This window comes from Pseudophryne corroboree, chromosome 6 (genome assembly GCF_028390025.1).
Source record: "Pseudophryne corroboree isolate aPseCor3 chromosome 6, aPseCor3.hap2, whole genome shotgun sequence".
In the NCBI taxonomy this organism is placed as follows: domain Eukaryota; kingdom Metazoa; phylum Chordata; class Amphibia; order Anura; family Myobatrachidae; genus Pseudophryne; species Pseudophryne corroboree.
In genome coordinates, this window is record NC_086449.1 from 638,749,821 (window position 1) to 638,768,223 (window position 18,403).

The window sequence follows — 18,403 nt, forward strand, 5'->3', positions numbered from 1 at the left end:
CCAAGAGTGGGAATAGCCCATGCACCGGGACTCCATCTGTCGGCATTGTAGGCTGTCGGGATCCTGGCAGGTGGCAAATGAACTGCAATAAGTGTCAGATGACCCACAGTAAGACACTGCTTGTTGCCACTGAGTGCCTCAACAAAATGTTGATTATAAAATACTTTATTCCATATCAATAAATATACACAAAACATGAGTGCAAGTTAAACATAGGTGAAAACTAATAAATAATCTTGTATGTGAGCAGAAAGAACTAGTTGTATCAGCATTCATTGATGCATTATGTATTCCCGCCGAGTTCTTTCCTTAATCTGCATATGTCTTTAAGGAGCAGCGGTTCTTTCTGAAAGAGATAAACATAGACTTTATGTTCCTCTCATAATGTTATTTGGTGTTAACATTACTTGCTGATGTTATGTATATGGCAAATGCAGTACCTGTAACCACCTCTCCTGTTCTCAGTGTCTTAGTTATTGTAAATGGGGGGAAAAGAGAGGGAGTAGCAGAAACAGACAGGTAGGCACAAATATATTACATGTCTTCTTGCACAACATAGATCTTATTTTATGTTGGATTTAAAATAATATCCAGTAGAGTTTCTCAACTACAATATATAGGCTCCTCCACTTTATAAGTGTGTGCATTTGGTGTGGCCATGGAGTACAAGCCAAAGTTTCTAAAGAGCATATAAAGTGCAGCTGTTACAAGGGGTGTATTAATGTCTGAGGGGACCAGTGTGTAGCGGGTCCACTCCCCTGAGCAGGGGTTCCCCAGCATCTCTGTATCGTACCATGTGCTAGCAACTGGGTCCCCCCCCCCCCCCTCCACAATTCCATCTTCCCAGTAATCGACACAAGAGAGCAAAGGTTCTGACACAGTGCCAGAGTCTTTCCGAAGAGGGACCCACTTGCCAGCAAAGGCAACAATACTCTTCATGCAGGGTGGGAGAAGCGGGACCCAACTGTATTTTATTACATGGGCAATTTATACCCTGAAATACAACATCAATGTTCATCGATTTAAATTGCTTTAAAAATAATCACAACCAGTAGTCGGAGTGGGAATTCTGAAGTGGGGGTAAGTAAAATTGAAAGGGGTATAATATCCACCCCAGGGTGTACTGTTGCGCATGCCAAAGGCGTGGCCAATCACAATGGGCGTGTCCTGAAGAGACACTGAATGAGAGGGAGGACACATGGTGGAGAAAGGACTGAGGGGGATGATGGCATTGGGTGAGGGGGGATGCAGGGTGGGAGGAGGACATATTGGGAACAGAGGAAGGGGGTGATGCTGAGTAGAAGAGGGACATAATGGGGATTGGTACACTGTGTGGGAGAGGATGTAGGGTGGGAGAGGGACATATTGGGGATTGGGACACTGGATGGGAGAGGGGATGCAGGGTGTGAGTAGGACATACTGGGGATAGGGACAGAGGTAGAGGGGAGACGCAGGATGGGAGAGGGGCACCAGGTGAGAGGGGGGATGCAGGGAGGAGGATATATTGTGGAGGAGGACAGAGGAAGAGGTTGTTTCTGGGTAGGAGAGAACGCAGTGTGAGAGTGGGTTGTGGGGTGCAGAGTGAGTGAGAGTGAAATGCAGGGTGAGATAGGACACAGGGTGAGTGGGGGGGTGGAGAAGGACATATTGGGGATTGTAATTTAATATTAAAGCCTGCTGCCTACTAGTCCGTGGCGGCAGGTACCGGTGCTCCGGTGGCACACGTGGACGCCCGGCGGCAGCACGGAGAAGACCTGGGCGCAACCCACATGGGCTCCAGGGGTGGCACGGAAGGAGAGCCGGGTGCACCGCACGTGGACGCCGGGGAGGGACGGGAGCTTTATCCTGTAAGTGCAGCAGGCTGGGCACTTCCCCCCGCCTCCTGCTGCACTCTTTTTCATAAAAAAACCCCACTTCCTGATCAGTGGAAACGAAGTGCCGATATGCCATACTGCTGCATATCGGCCCACTTCGACCACTGATCACAACAGAGAGGGACAGGGAGAGAGTGGGTGTTAGGGATAGAGAGAGAGCGAGGGTGTTGGAGAGCGAAAGAGGAGCAGACGAGAGGGGGGATGGAAAGCCGGGGCTGAAGCAAGAGAGATACTACCTGTTACAACATGAGGTCTCTGCTGAGGTCAGGCACTTCATTGCATTAGGCTCCGCGCCCTTCCCAACACACCTGTGACTCACAGCATTATGTCCATAAGGGAGCAAAGCTTCAATAGTCACGCCCACTCACTGTAGAGACTAAGCTATTTCTGTTTCCAAAAATAAATGCCATCCAGCACTGGCTGCGATACTGCTTGGAGCCGGCCAGGGAGGGTGCAGAGTGGGCCAGGTCAGGGCAATGTTTTGACACAGTGTGGGGGGCCCTGGGTGACCGCCCCGTCCATCCCACCCATAGTGAGGCCTTGTGTCCAGATGGACATTTGTTCCTTTTTAAAAAGACTATAGGCAGGGGTGGTTTCCTGTGACTGCAGGCCCAGAGTGTGGAGGGAGATGAGGCAACTCTCTTTTTAGGAGTGTATCTGGTGGAGATCTTATAATCACATTGCTGGAGGCCTCTTAGGAGCATTTCTAAAGTGTCAGCTATGCTCCCTTCATATATGCTCAACGTAGCACAGGTGAGGATGTGGCCTAAACATTTTTTTATGACACACTATTAATACAGCAACTAAAAAAATACTAACAATAATAATAATAATTCACAGTGAATGTAGTAATACATCATTACACAAAGTCAATAAAGCACCCGGTTACCATACAACTATCCTATAAAGAGCATGTTTATTCCAAAATTATTTGCTTCACTAGTTCCACCAATCCATTGTTATATATACAATTCTTCACACCTAATTCTATTTCTCATTAAATATATTATAATTTCCATATAATTGATCTATTTGTAGGTCGTGTTGATGAATTACCTGCACAGTCTTGTAAGACATTCAGTATCATCTCTACATGAGGCACCAACAGGACGCAAGGACAGTCCTCTCCAAAATGGCGTCATCCTTCTTAGCCTCGCTGCTCTTTTGGGGCCAACATCATTAAGGGGAGCCGCTTTCAGCTGTGGAGAGAGTTCTGTACAATCAGTGCTCTAATTGGCTAAAGTATTTTATAATGTTAAAATCCATAAATCACAGTTACTCAATGAAAATAAGAATTTACTCACCGGTAATTCTATTTCTCGTAGTCCGTAGTGGATGCTGGGTACTCCGTAAGGACCATGGGGTATAGACGGGCTCCGCAGGAGACTGGGCACTCTTAAACGAAAGATTAGGTACTATATCTGGTGTGCACTGGCTCCTCCCTCTATGCCCCTCCCCCAGACCTCAGTTAGGGAAACTGTGCCCGGAAGAGCTGACATTACTAGGAAAGGATTTGGAATCCAGGGTAAGACTCATACCAGCCACACCAATCACACCGTACAACTCGTGATAACTATACCCAGTTAACAGTATGAACAATAACTGAGCCTCTCTCAACAGATGGCTCATACAATAACCCTTTAGTTAAGCAATAACTATATACATGTATTGCAGAGAGTCCGCACTTGGGACAGGCTCCCAGCATCCACTACGGACTACGAGAAATAGAATTACCGGTGAGTAAATTCTTATTTTCTCTGACGTCCTAGTGGATACTGGGTACTCCGTAAGGACCATGGGGATTATACCAAAGCTCCCAAACGGGCGGGAGAGTGCGGATGACTCTGCAGCACCGAATGAGCAAACTCTAGGTCCTCCTCAGCCAGGGTATCAAACTTGTAGAATTTTGCAAAAGTGTTTGAACCCGACCAAGTAGCAGCTCGGCAAAGTTGTAAAGCCGAGACCCCTCGGGCAGCCGCCCAAGAAGAGCCCACCTTCCTCGTGGAATGGGCTTTTACTGATTTAGGATGCGGCAGTCCAGCCGCAGAATGTGCAAGCTGAATCGTGCTACAGATCCAGCGAGCAATAGTCTGCTTTGAAGCAGGAGCACCCAGCTTGTTGGGTGCATGCAGGATAAATAGCGAGTCAGTTTTTCTGACTCTAGCCGTCCTGGAAACATAAAGTTTCAGGGCCCGGACTACGTCCAGCAACTTGGAATCCTCCAAGTCCCTAGTAGCCGCAGGCACCACAATAGGTTGGTTCAAATGAAACGATGATACCACCTTAGGGAGAAATTGGGGACGAGTCCTCCATTCTGCCCTTTCCATATGGAAGATCAGATATGGGCTTTTACATGACAAAGCCGCCAATTCTGACACACGCCTAGTCCAAGCTAAGGCCAAAAGCATGACCACTTTCCACGTGAGATATTTTAGCTCCACGGTCTTAAGTGGCTCAAACCAGTGGGATTTTAGGAATCCAACAGACGTTAAGATCCCAAGGTGCCACTGGAGGCACAAAAGGGGCTGAATATGCAGCACCCCTGTAACAACGTCCGACCTTCAGGCAGTGAAGCCAGTTCTTTTTGAGAGAAAAAGGGATAGGGCCGAAATCTTGGCCTTTATGGATCCTAATTTTAGGCCCATAGTCACTCCTGACTAGGAAGTGCAGGAATCGACCCCCCTGGAATTCCTCTGTAGGGCCTTCCCGGCCACACACCAATCAACCTATTTTCGCCATATACAGTGAAAAAGTCTTGCTGTCACGTCTTTCCTAGCCTTTATCAGCGTAGGAATAACTGCATCCGGAATGCCCTTTTCCGCTAGGATCCGGCGTTCAACCGCCATGCCGTCCAACGCAGCCGCGGTAAGTCTTGGATCAGACAGGGTCCCTGTTGCAACATGTCCTGACTGAGAGGCAGAGGCCATGGGTCCTCTGAGAGCATTTCTTGCAGTTCCGGGTACCGAGTCCTTCTTGGCCAATCCGGAGCAAAGAATATTGTTCACACTCCTCCGTTTATTACAATTCTCAGCCCTTGGGTCTGAGAGGAAGAGGAGGGAATATATAGACCGACTGGAACACCCACGGTGTTACTAGTGCGACCACAGCTATCGCCTGAGAGTCCCTTGACCCAGCGTAAAACCTTTTTTATCTTTTTATTGAGGTGGGACGCCATGTAGTCCACCTGAGGCAGTTTCCATCAATTTGCAAAACTGCGTGAAGACTTCCTGATGAAGTCACCACTTTCCCGGGTGGAGGTCGTGTCCACTCCCGGAATGAACACTGCTGACAGTGCGCTTACTTGATTCTCCGCCCAGCGAAGAATTCTGGTGGCTTCTACCCTCGCCACCCTGCTCCTTGTGCCGCCCTGGCGGTTTACATGAGCCCCTGCGGTCTGACTGGATCAGAACCGGTTGGTCGCGAAGCAGGAACTCCGCTTGACTTAGGGCGTTGTATATGGCCCTTAGTTCCAGGATATTGATGTGAAGGCAAGTCTGTTGGCTTGACCACAAACCTTGGAATTTTCTTCCCTGTGTAACTGCCCCCCACCCTCGGAGGCTTGCATCCGTGGTCACCAGGACCCAGTCCTGAATGCCGAATCTGCGGCCCTCGAGAAGGTGAGCACTCCGCAGCCACCACAGGAGAGACACCCTGGCCCTGGGGGATAGGGTGATTAACCGATGCATCTGAAGATGTGATCCGGACCACTTGTCCAGTAAGTTCCATTGTCCTTGCATGGAACCAGCCGAAGGGGATGGCCTCGTATGATGCCATCATCCTTCCCAGGACTCGAGTGCAGTGATGCACTGACACCTGTTTTGGTTTTCAATAGATTCCTGACCAGTGTCATGAGCTCCTGAGCTCTCTCTATCGGGAGATAAACCCTCTTCTGGTCTGTGTCTAGGATCATGCCTAGGCGAGGCAGATGAGCTGTAGGAACCAACTGCGACTTCGGAATATATAGAATCCAGTCGTGTTGCCGTTTCACTTCCAGAGAAGGTGATACGCTGTCCAGCAACTGCTCTCTTGATCTCGCTTTTATGAGGAGATCATCCAAGTATGTGATAATAGTGACACCTTGCTTCCTCAGGAGCACCATCATATCCGCCATTACCTTGGTGAAATTGGTAATGACAATCCCTTATGTCCCGATTCATTTCAGGCTTGCAATGACCGCTCTTAGCGATTCCACCTTGAACCTGAACCTTTTCAGGTATATGTTCAGGGATTTTAATTCAATATGGGTCTAACCGAACCGTCTGGTTTCGGGATTATAACATGGTCGAATAATAACACCCTCTTGTTGAAGGAGGGGACCCTTGATCACCACCTGTTGAAGATACAATTTACGAATTGCAGTTAACACTGGCTCCCTCTCTTGGGGGGAAGCCCGCCGGGTCCTCAGTGAGGGGGCATCTTCTCACAGTCCAGCCTGTATCCCTGCGATACAATTTCTATTGCCCAGGGATCTAACAGGGAGTGAACCCACTTGTGGCTGAACTTACGAAGGCGTGTCCCCACCGGGCCTAGCTCCGCCTGTGGAGCCCCAGCGACATGCGGTGGATTTTTGTAGAGGCCGGGGAGGACTTCTGTTCCTGGGGACTAGCTGTGTTGTACAGCTTCTTTCCTCTGCCCCCGGCTCTGACAAGAAAGGACGCACCTCAGACTTTCTTGTTTCTTTATTCGAAAAGCTGCATTTAATAATGTCGTGCTTTCCTAGGCTGTGCAGGAATATAAGGCAAAATATCAGAATTACCAGCTATAGCTGTGGAGACCAGGCCCGAGAACCTTTCTCCACACAATCCTCAGCCTTCCATATGCCTCTTAAGTCGGCATCATCTGTCCAATGTATATTCTACAGGACACGTCAAGCAGAAATCGACATAGCTTTTGTCTCTAGGACCCAGTATACTCATGTCCCTTTGGGCATGCTTTATAATTATATATCTATCACTTAAGACAGCATCTTAAAATATTTATATGCATACTAGGGTCTCAATCTCTGCTGATAAGGTACCTGTCCACGCTGCCACAGCGCTATAAACCCATGCCGACACAATCGCCGGTCTGGGTAGTATACTAGAATGTGCACACTATCTGCAGGATCCCTGAGAATAGCTAGTGCAAACAGGACACCCAAGGGGAAGATTCTCAACACATCCTGGCCCTAGTGGGGAAAGGATACAGCCTGAGAATTCTCTTGTGGGAAGCTGCCGTCTCTTGTCTGGAGATTCCCGCTCTTTTTCCTCATGAGAGGAGGGAAATTTACCTCAGCATTCTTCCCCTTAACATGTGTACTCTCGTGTCAGGGACAGATGAGTCATCAGTGATATGCAAATCATCTTTTATTCCAATAATCATATATTGAATATCTTTTAGCCCTCTTGGCTGTAACTTTGCATTATCGTAGTCGACAGTGGAGTTAAACTCCGTGTCGATACTTTGTTATTTTGGATAGTGAGCATAGAGAGACTCTGAAGGACTCTGTGACATAGGGACAGACCAGGGTAGATTTCCTTTCTGTTCCCTAACCTTTTGTGCAATCATTTTACCTCAGCACTTACACATATCCAAACAGGTGTCGGCGTTGTTGACGCAGACACCCTCCCACACACTTATCCGCTCTATCACCTCCTTAGAGGAGCCTTTTACCTCAGACATGTCGACACACGCGTACCGACACACCACACACACAGGGGATGCTCTATTTGAAGACAGTTCCCCCACCAGGCCCTTTGGAGAGACAGAGAGAGAGTATGCCAGAACACACCACAGCGCTATATAATACAGGGATGTACACTATACTGAGTGATTTTTCCCCTATAGCAGCTTATATACACAGTTTTGCGCCTAAATTTATGTGCCCCCCCTCTCTTTTTTACCCTTTGTGTACCAGGATACTGCAGGGGAGAGCCTGGGGAGCTTCCTTCCAGCTGAGCTGTGAAGAGAAAATGGTGCCGGTGTGCTGAGGAAGAAGACCCGGCCCCCTCAGCGGCGGGCTTCTGTCCTTTTATGTACTTTAATGGCAGGGGTTAATGCACATATACAGTTTATCAGACTGTATTATGTGCTTTTCGCCAAGTAAGGTAATCTAATTGCTGCCCAGGGCGCCCCCCCCCCCCCCCCCCCAGCGCCCTGCACCCATCAGTGACCGGAGTGTGTGGTGTGCTAAGGGAGCAATGGCGCACAGCTGCAGTGCTGTGCGCTACCTTAATGAAGACCGGAGTCTTCAGCCGCCGATTTTCAACTTCTCTTCGTTCTTCTGGCTCTGCAAGGGGGACGGCGGTGCGGCTCCGGGACCGGACGACCGAGGACTGGGCCTGTGTTCGATCCCTCTGGAGCTAATGGTGTCCAGTAGCCTTAGAAGCCCAAGCTAGCTGCAAGCAGGTAGGTTCGCTTCTCTCCCCTCAGTCCCACGTAGCAGTGAGTCTGTTGCCAGCAGATCTCACTGAAAATAAAAAACCTAACAAATACTTTCTTTTCTAGGAAGCTCAGGAGAGCCCCTAAGGTGCATCCAGCTCTGGCCGGGCACAGATACTAACTGAGGTCTAGAGGAGGGGCATAGAGGGAGGAGCCAGTGCACACCAGATATAGTACCTAATCTTTCTTTTAAGAGTGCCCAGTCTCCTGCGGAGCCCGTCTATACCCCATGGTCCTTACGGAGTACCCAGCATCCACTAGGACGTCAGAGAAACTAGGTTTGCGCAACATTAAAATGATTCATTATTTTTTAATTGTTCCATGTCTTTCAGTGTCAGGGTAGACGGTTACTACAGGCATCTCCCTGTCTGCAGGAGTTGCAGTTTTACAAAGCAGGAAAAATACCCTCTATTGCTTTGTGCACAGTAGCCGACTGCAGTCCTTCCTCCCCTGCACTTTGTGCCAACAAGAATATGAAATGAGAACTCACTGACCCAGAGTGTGATTTCATACGGGTGCATAAAATAGCTTCAATTTCTTACTGTTAATCTTGTATAAGTTATGATATAGTAAATATAGTAATACTGCATAACTGCCAAGGTTTCCAGTTAGTACATGCCCCAGATCCACCTAAACTAGCCTGATTTTGAGTTGGGGGCGGGGAATGTATTAAACCTTCTAAGAGTGGAGAAGTTGCTGATAGCATCCAATCAGGTTTTTGCTAGCATTAGTACATTTTATAAAATGGTAGCTCGAAGCTGGCTGTTGCTATGGAGAACGTCTCTACTCTTTAGTAGGTTAGATACATCGCCATCTTGATGTCGCAAAATAATGGGATTGTGACCGTAAAATCAGGAGAGTTGGCAAGTATGTTACTCTGCAGATATAATGAGGTTTAGGGGGGAATGAAATTGGCCACGGTAATTTACTATGGGCTAATTGATCCCCCGGGGCTATTCAGTTAGCCCCGAAGTCAACCCGATCCTGGCACTATAATGGATTTTTGTTCAGGACCTGCTGAGGTCCTGAAAAAAGTACCCAATAAGTGCCCTGGTTTCGTGATTGCGGCAGCGAAAACACACAGGTCAGTGAACTTATCATGGATCCTATATGTTTTTGCCTGAAAATCAGGTACTTTATTGGGCAGAAAAATGGGTGCTAATTGTGTTGCCCCCTCCCCCCCCCTCCTAAAAAAAACAAATAAAACCCTCCATTTTTTTCCCACTCTGAAAATTATCGGGGCTAATTTAATTCTCCCCTTAAACTATATTCAAAATCTTCCTGAAGTAATTTTATAGAAATAATGTAGCATTGAATTTTTATTACCTGTATATGAATTACCAACTAATAATTTTATTATATTTTATTTCCATATTGTTGGATGAATGTTCTGACACTCAAATTAGCGCAAGCAGGATATTATGGAGCAGTTGTAATGTTCCTTTGGGGCTATACACAAAACTGAACCTACTCTTTAACCTCCATGTACCAGGTAACGTTCGCTCAGCTCACTGTTGACCAGTTTTTAGTTTTTCCAGCTGCTGTATAGATTTTCTATCATGTGCTCAGCTACTATTTTTTGTTAAAAATGCTGCTACAGATCTGTATAATGTTATTAGTCTATCATATTTATCTTCATACTGATCTGCCAGTGTCAGCCAGCATCCTACAAACCTTCATAAAGCTGTATATAACAATCACCATAAGACTGACCTAATCAATTGATAAATCAGGAATTAGCATAAACATGCAGGTTAATCCTTTCATTTGGTCAGCTTCATCAGCTCACATGAGCTAGGAGCATATCATTTAAATCAGGAGTTCTCAACTCCAATCCAGTAGCAACAGGCAGTGGTGCCAGGACAGGGTACAAATTACTGGGCCCAGGTCTGATAGAGGGGCCCAGTGGGGGCCCCATCCCCCTTACCTGGCAGCAGCAGCCGCATCTCTTCTCAGCCCAGCACACTCTGCTGTGTGCTTGGCTGCAGTGTGGCCATGGAGGCACTTAAAATACAATTTTTTCAGTATTATTTTCTAAGGGTGCATGACCACGCCTCCTGTGATTAGGCCACACACCCTGAAAAGTAACTGGGCCCAGCCAGGCTCTCTACTGCCCTGGCAACAGGTTATGTTAACAGGATTTTTTTTAATCATGTGCAGGTCAATTAATCTTTTTTGCTGGGTCAGTAATTATTCCACCAGTTTCCACAGAAAGAAATCCTGAAAACATGACCTGTTGATTGTTCTTGAGGACTGGAGTTGAGAACCCATGATTTAAGCATACCTCCCAACTTTACAACTGGGAGATTCGGAACGATCTGGAAAGGGAGTGTGGTTTTAGCTGAGGGGCATGACTCTATGACACAGGCCCGTTGTCCTGTATTTTGAGTGTGTGCCTAGCACTCCCCGAGCAGCTGGGCAGCCCCCAGCCCACCTCCCCGCACTGACTAGATGCCATGCGTGTGCGCACGGAATTTATTCAGAGATCACTCGCTGCTTTGCAGAGCAGAGTAGCGTGTGATCAATGGCTCCCCCAACTGCCCCCCTGCCCACGGGACACTGTTACCCACGACAGCGAGACAGTGGGCTAGATGCATTATCGCTTGGAAAGTGATAAAATGGAGAGTGAAAAAGTACCAGCCAATCAGCTCCTAACTGCCATTTTTCAAACACAGCCTGTGACATAGCAGTTAGGACCTGATTGGCTGGTGCTTTTTCACTCTCCATTTTATCACTTTCCAAGCGATGATGCATCTAGCCCAGTGTCCGAATATTGGGATAGTCCCGCTGGAATCAGGACAGTTGGGAGCAGTGGCGTATCTATAATGTAGGCAGTGTGTGCAGTACACATGGGCCCCTGGGTCCAGAGGGGGCCCACACCGCACACACTGCACCCATTTCTTCTATACTTACCTTTCTGGTGTCCGTGTGTTGGCCCCCTCCCCTCCCATAGCTGGCAGAGCCGCTGTTAGCGCTCTGAGCACTAGAGACTCTAGCACAGTGCCAGAGTCTACAGCGCATGCGCAGGTCTCCGAAAAAATGTCCACCGCGCCATTTTTCCAGAGACCTGCGTATGCGCCGTAGACTCTGGCACTGTGCTAGAGTCTCTAGTGCTCAGAGCGCTAACAGCGGCTCTGCCGGCTACGGGAGGGGAGGGGGCCAACACACGGAGACGGCACACGGGTCCCCTCCTCTCTAGATACGCCCCTAGTTGGGAGGTATGATTTAAGTGTTGCCACCATAGGCAAAGAATGTGGTAAACTGCATGACCCTTGCACTAGAGATTGCAACACCTGTGACACTAAAACAATATTACTTTGAAAGATAAAATCATGTAATGTCTATACTAGAAGTTACAGTGCTCAACAGAAAAGGATTCAAGCAGGTAATTGTATCTGAAATAGACACCGTGATGTTAATTAAAAATGACTAACAACATCTTTTATTGATTTATTTGGAGTCATAATAAAATTATAACTGATTTTTCTATATAAATGTCATTATACAAACACATTTATTATCTATGTTATGTTTTAATGATAATTATTGTTATTTAGTTATTGGCATTTAAAGACTAGACTATACATCCAATTACATGTAGATGTGTGTAGGAAACAAGGGATTATTTTGATTTTGTTGGTCCTTGCAGATGATTGGGCAGAGTTGCATTCACATAGCATTTCTTCCTCACCTTGTGTTAATAATAAGGTTGAGCACAAGAAAGGCTCATGCAGCTTACCACAATCTTTGCCATAGGTCATAGGTGGCAACACTTAAATCATGGGTTCTTAAAAAAACAAAGGCTGCTATTTGTTCACATAAGCAGAAGTACTATATATATGTATATATATATATATATATATATATATATATATATATATATATACACAAGACATTTCTTTTTTTATGTCATACACATTTTTTATAATTTCACCTTTCTAACACTAAAAATAGTATAATCTGGTGTTTTAGAAATATTAGTCCGGAATAGTATTTATCACTATTGAATGACTTGTTGCATTGTTGTCAGTTCCACATTTCAGCCAGGGGATAATGCTCTCACTTTTCTAATTCATTTTCCAGCTACATGAACCTTACCTTGAGTAACTGATACTAGTTTGCTGTGCAGCCCTGGATACAGTTTCCAGTATTTCTGTGACCTTGGGATTGTTATGTTATAAGTAAGGATAACATGATCTTCCAGCAAATTATACTGTTTAATTACCTGCTGCACCCAGCATAAATGGGCCATAACTATAGCAACTAAGCTTTATCTTGAATAATAATATTATAATTAGTTATGATTATAAGACTAATTATATATTCTAATCATATATTTTAATTATAATAATTATATTAATTAGCTTTGAGTCTTATAAATCTGGTGGGTACTATTAGTTACAACACATTTGTGCGTTAAACTACAGATTATTTATTATATTTGTAGATTTCTTAAACGGCAACCTGGATCCCATTCAATCAGGAAAAGCAACTACAACCTTCAGATGCCCTACGAACTGCTAATGCATTCCCGGCAATGGTATTGCTTATCTAGGCTCACCTGATGTACTAACAAGATACACAGCACAAAGATAGCTGTCCACTTCCCAGGCTGTAGACTCATGGTGCTGGCTGACTCTGAAAGGCCAGGTGCGGTGGTAAGAAAGCATCTTGCTTCATGCCAGTAACTTTATGCAGACTGGGCTGGACTCATTGCATAATTTGTAGCCTGAAAAAGGGCAAAGTGCTAGTGACATTTAATAAGTTAATACCTACCAACTGAATGTATTAACACTGCTGCCAGTATTTCTCAATGTCCCACTGTTATGGTAATCTGACCCTTGTCCCACTGACGCCTGGGTCCTCTTAGCAAGTTTTTTGTGGACTTTGAGAGGTACATTTTCTGTGAAGCATTTGGTCTTTTATAGCTCTTACAATTAATGAGGTGGTAAACCACTGAGAAGTACGGCAATCCATTATCAGATAAGAGCCACAAGAAGCACATAGTCAGCGCCCCTCCCACAATATGGAATTCCCTCTAATTATTCAAGGTTACATCCGTACATTATTTAAATGTTTTCTAGAACTTTCTAAATTTGCTGTGTGTTAATACGTAGGGTGTGGTATAAAAAGTAGTCATTCAAAATGTCGGCATAGAATGTTGTCATTAGCAGGGTCAATATGACAAGTGTTGACATTCACCATATCGACACTACGAGAATGTTGACATTGGGAATACCAACAGCATGTCGACAATGCATTTTTCCATTGTCCCTAATAGCACACCACCCTAATCGGCTGTACACATTCTGTCCATGTCGGTAGTCTGAACGTGGGCTTCCTGATCGTATACCAATACATCATTATCATCACCACAGAATATTGCATTAATAAAGCATATATATTAATAAAACATATATATTCAACATATATTGGACAATGCATTTCTTCCTGTATTTTAAAGTGATATTATAATTCACATTGAATCTGTGACCAAAGTGTGGGGGTGTGTACGTACAGTATGTGTGCGAGTATGCATGTTGAGAGAGGTATACGGTGGTCATGGTCAAGTTTAAGAATTGTTAGTAGTTGTTATCCTTTTAGTATAATGCATACTTAGTCCATTAATCATATTTAGTTCAATACACTATTGTGATAATACAAATGCTCCCACAGAATCCTTTTATTAAAACAGGAAGTATCAACATTTCAGTTCAAAGAGGAAGTGTCAAGCCGCAGGGAGGAAGGACAAATAGTGTAACACTGTTTAATTTGTTGAGGAGAGCACTCTGCACTGTCTCCTCATAGCTGCTGCAGTCTCCATAGCAATGGAGGTGCGCTACTGGGCATGTGGGACCTTCAACCCATATACACGGTATCCCAGTGACTGCCATATAGTACACAGAGCATCTTGGGGACCACCATACACTACACAGAGGTCCCAGTGATTGTCATACAGTATATACAGCATATTAGTGACTGCACACAGTACACAGAGCATCTTAGTAACTGCTATACAGTACATACGGCATTCCAGTGATCGCCATACAATTCAATTCACTTTTTTTTTTATCATTTACAATTCATAAGCATGAACAGTCAACAAAATTAATCAAATATGCAATTAGAAAAGGTCATAAAAGAGCTAAAAAAGGAAGAACATAATCACTTTACAAGCTTATGCAGGGTCGTTATGAATGATTCCGCATTGTTATTGCGGTTCGGAAAAAATTACATTTTAATCTCCTGATGCTGCACTGAGTAGATCTATATCACTTTTTCGATGGTAGTATTTTGAAAATATCACCTAAAAGTGAAAAGATCTCCTAAAATACTTTCAGAATACAGAACCTAGAGCATCCCAGTCAGTAGCGGATCTTGCCACGGGCAAGCAGGACTTTTGCCCGGGGCGCCGCCTTCCGGAGGGCGCCGGCGCCATCCGGAGGGCGCCGCACCATGGCAAGATCCGCTGCTGCTGTGGTGCCCCCCGCTGCCGCTGCCCGCTGTCCGCTGTGAAGGGAAACTAGACGCGTAGCGTCTAGTTTCCCTTCCTGGAGAGGACCTTCTCTGTAATGATGTGCGGTGCGCGTTGACGTCATCGCGCACCGCACAGCAAAGGTCCTCTCCACGAAGGGAACTAGACGCTTAGCGTCTAGTTTACCTTCGTGGAGGGGACCTTTGCTGTGCGGTGCGCGATGACGTCATCGCGCACTGCACATCCTACAACAGTACAGGGGGCGTAACTGAGCACGCCCCCTGTATGAAGCCACGCCCCTAATGCCGTCCGGGTCGCCAGAAGCCCCGGAACCGGCCCTGATCCCAGTTACAGCCAAACCGTACACAGAGCATCCTAGTGACCACCATACAGCACACAGAGCATTATAGGGACTCACTGGCGTATTTATAATGGGTGCACACAGGGTCCAGGGGGGCCCACACCACACACACTGTACCCATTCATTTAAATACCCTCCATTTTTCCAGTGATTTGCGCATGCGCAGTAGGGAAATCACTGGAAAATGGCCGCCGTGATTTGCGCATGCGCTCTGGTACAGCGCTAGGGTCCCCTAGGAACCTTAGTGCCCAGAGCTGTACAGCGCTGCCAGCTAGAGTGGAGGGGTCCCAGACTGATCCTGCACACGGGCCTCCTTCTCTCTAGAAACGCACCTGTAGGGACTACCATAAAATACACAGCACACTCCAGTTATGAACATACAATACACGGAGTTCCAACCCATTGACCGCAGTGATACTTGATATACAAACAATGGATGTTGTATGGGTTTGGTTTCTGGGTAATGGCAAAATATGCCTTATGAAAGTCTCTCTTGATTGTGCTATAACCAAATGGTCCTGTTTTTATAATGACATTATAGTGTGAGAACCAGTTTAATCTTTACTTGTAGCACTTGTCCAATAAACCTGGTCACAACACCCGGGGGCGCCGACAGCTGTCATTTCTCGCTCTCCCCTCCCCAAGTTGCTGCTGCCAACAACAGGGGAAAGCGAGAGACCTCGGCCCCTCCCACAGGCCTGGGCCCGAGTTTAGAGTCCCGTCCCCCCCCTCTCTCGGGGCCACTGACAACACCAGGGCTGGATTAAGGAAACCCGCTGTGCCTCTTTTATAGAATATGTGAACCAATAATTCAAATGATCAGTTTCTCATACTATAAACTAGAAAACCAAAAGCTGTAGATATTACATTGAATAAATTAGTTTTAACTGCAAATTATAGAACAAAACGTCTTGTCATCCACTTGTCATCCTTAATTCAAGGGTAGCCTGGGATTACTCAAATTACAGAAATAATAAAATATAAACTGAAAAACAAGGACAACAACTAAATGATAGATGAAAAACAACAATATTGTATTGAGACTGGCTAATTAACAATTTCAGCCTTGATTGATCTTATGGACATATGGATGAATAAAGTGAAAATATTTTTGCTGCCAGTAGAAGTTAATTTGTCAGCAAATATTATTAACAAGGATGTAATATAGTTATCTGCAATAAAGCCACTTATACCCCTTTCTCACTTACAGTACATCAAAATTCTGGGTTTCTGTAAATGAAGTACATCAATCTGGTATTATGGTATGTGTGAATGGAAACAACAACCCAGGAAGAAAGTTCTGGGCTCCCGACTCTGCTCTTTACCAGGAAATTTGGCGGCTTGTGTGAAAGGGGTATCATGCAGTGGCGGATTTTACCTATGTGCTGCAGGACTGCCACCCCCCAGGTAAATTCCGCCACCCAGCTTAGTGTCAGACAGTGAAGCCAGATGCAGTCCGTGACTGCACTGTCTTTACTGTGACTGGCAGTGACTTCCTATTGGAAGTCCGACCTGTCAATCACAGACAAACAAGGCAGTCCCACTGGGAGGTGTTTCCTCCCTCTGGAACTGCGAGACCAGGCTGCGATTAGCAGAGAATTGGCTTCCTGTAGGAAGCCACTCCCTGCATGGTTATCAGCCCACTCCGGCTTCTATGGGCTGCAGCTGATGCAGTCCATAGAAGCGGATGGTTTGCGCATGCGCACTCAAACCTCTGCCTGTGCACAGGTGCCAGTACATGCGACTCTCCTCTCCAGCATGGGTAGCGGCACCCCCCCTATCTAAAAAAGGCATCTGCCGCTGGTAATAGAGGTGTATGGAGTCTATGTACTAAGCCTTGGAGAGAGATAAAGTAGAAAGAGATAAAGCATACCTCCCAACTTTTGCTTTCATGAAATCGGGACTACAGATGCGTGGCCTCGAGCATTTTGGGGGCCATGCACATTGGTGTTTCTGTAATGGGTGAAACATGTGCAGTGCACATGGGTCCCTGGGTCCAGGGGAGCCCACCCCACACACACTGCGCCAATCTTTTATTACTTACCTTATTTGTAGTCCCGCAATGGCGCTGCAGCCGCAAAAAAATCACAGTAAAAATGGCTGCCACACATATGCTCTAGTGATTAGTCTCTGGAACATGGCGGTGATTATGTTTCCGGAGTACTGCGCGTGGAAATGAGGGGCCCCCTCTGCTAAAACAACCCTGGCCACACACACATTGGCCCCCACAGAAAAAAATAACACACTGATTCAATGATTGCCCCCCCCCCCCCATGAAAATAAATCAAACACACATTGGTTCATTGCCCCCATGTTCTTGGGAATTGGAGAAAGGATCCCTGATATCCTGATATAGTACATACTTTATTGTACTCTGTGTTAATTGACATAGGATCATACTTGCCTACTTTGTGGCTGCTGCTCCAGGAAGGAGCAGCCAGGTCATACAGCAGGGTGGGGTGCAGTTCCAAAAAAAAGGGGCAGTCCAAGGCATGGAAATGCGATTACGGCCCCACCCCTTGCTTAACAATGCTCACATTACCGACACTGTTAAGCTGGGGGCGGGGTTACATTGATGCAATTTAGCGTGAATCATGTCATCATCCTGCGTGGGGAAGGGGGGCTTTGAAGAGGGGATCAGTTGGATTGCCCACTGGATCTTGAGAGCCTCCTGGTCAATCCGGGAGAGTAGGTAAGTATGCATATGATATACAGTACATATTCATTCTTTGCACTGTTTTCCAGACATGTATGAAGAGCATTACTTACACAGTTGTTAATGCATCTCTAGTTAGACCTCGATATTCCTGATGGATAGTCAAGAGGCCTGATTCAAGTTGAGTTGGATCAAAGTACAGCTACGGGTCTGGTCTGTGACGGCGGATGGCATCAGACTGTCAGTGACTAATAGTCTGATGCCATTTGATGGCGTCAACGCCCTCCATTTCTGATGCCATTTGGGGGCAGCAATGACCTCCATCTCTAACGTTGCAGGGGAGGGAAGAGGCCAGGCTCTCCTTCAGAGGACCAGAGGAAGGACATTTTCTGGCCTCTTGCTCAGACTCTGGTGGCTGGCTTGACCCCATGGGTCATGCAACTGGATTATGGCGTTGCAGTTGATCCAGTGCTGCTTCCTAGGACACAGCTCAGATCACTAATGCATGCAGGAGGCTTATACCAGATGCCTCCTACTGCATTACCAATTTAAAGCTATCGCTTCTGCTTCCATGTAAGCACCTCCGTCCACATCTGAATCAGGCTCCATCTGTTCAA

At 46.1% G+C, this 18,403-nt stretch overlaps 1 protein-coding gene and 1 long non-coding RNA gene across 2 annotated transcripts; one reads left to right on the top strand and one right to left on the bottom strand.

Moving 5' to 3' along the window:
* Positions 1 to 149: 149 nt before the first annotated feature.
* On the bottom strand, positions 150 to 12,995 carry LEAP2 (liver enriched antimicrobial peptide 2). Its single transcript, XM_063930541.1, has 3 exons — positions 12,856 to 12,995; positions 2,931 to 3,073; positions 150 to 346 (listed from the first exon to the last, which is right to left on the bottom strand). The coding sequence occupies exons 1-3, from the start codon at positions 12,916 to 12,918 to the stop codon at positions 310 to 312; spliced, it is 243 nt and encodes an 80-aa protein (XP_063786611.1). The 5' UTR covers positions 12,919 to 12,995; the 3' UTR covers positions 150 to 309.
* Positions 11,577 to 12,976, top strand: LOC134935542 (uncharacterized). The gene is made up of 3 exons (XR_010180234.1): positions 11,577 to 11,679; positions 12,378 to 12,475; positions 12,742 to 12,976. It is a non-coding gene; the product is annotated as an uncharacterized LOC134935542 (long non-coding RNA).
* Positions 12,996 to 18,403: the final 5,408 nt, after the last annotated feature.

Coding starts and splice junctions, on each gene's coding strand:
- LEAP2 (XM_063930541.1), bottom strand. CDS start 12,918: ATGAGTCTACAGCCTGGGAAGTGGACAGCTATCTTTGTGCTGTGTATC. Junction 3,074..12,855: donor GTATCTTGTTAGTACATCAG/GTGAGCCTAGAT, acceptor CTCTCTCCACAG/CTGAAAGCGGCTCCCCTTAA. Junction 347..2,930: donor TGTCTTACAAGACTGTGCAG/GTAATTCATCAA, acceptor TATCTCTTTCAG/AAAGAACCGCTGCTCCTTAA.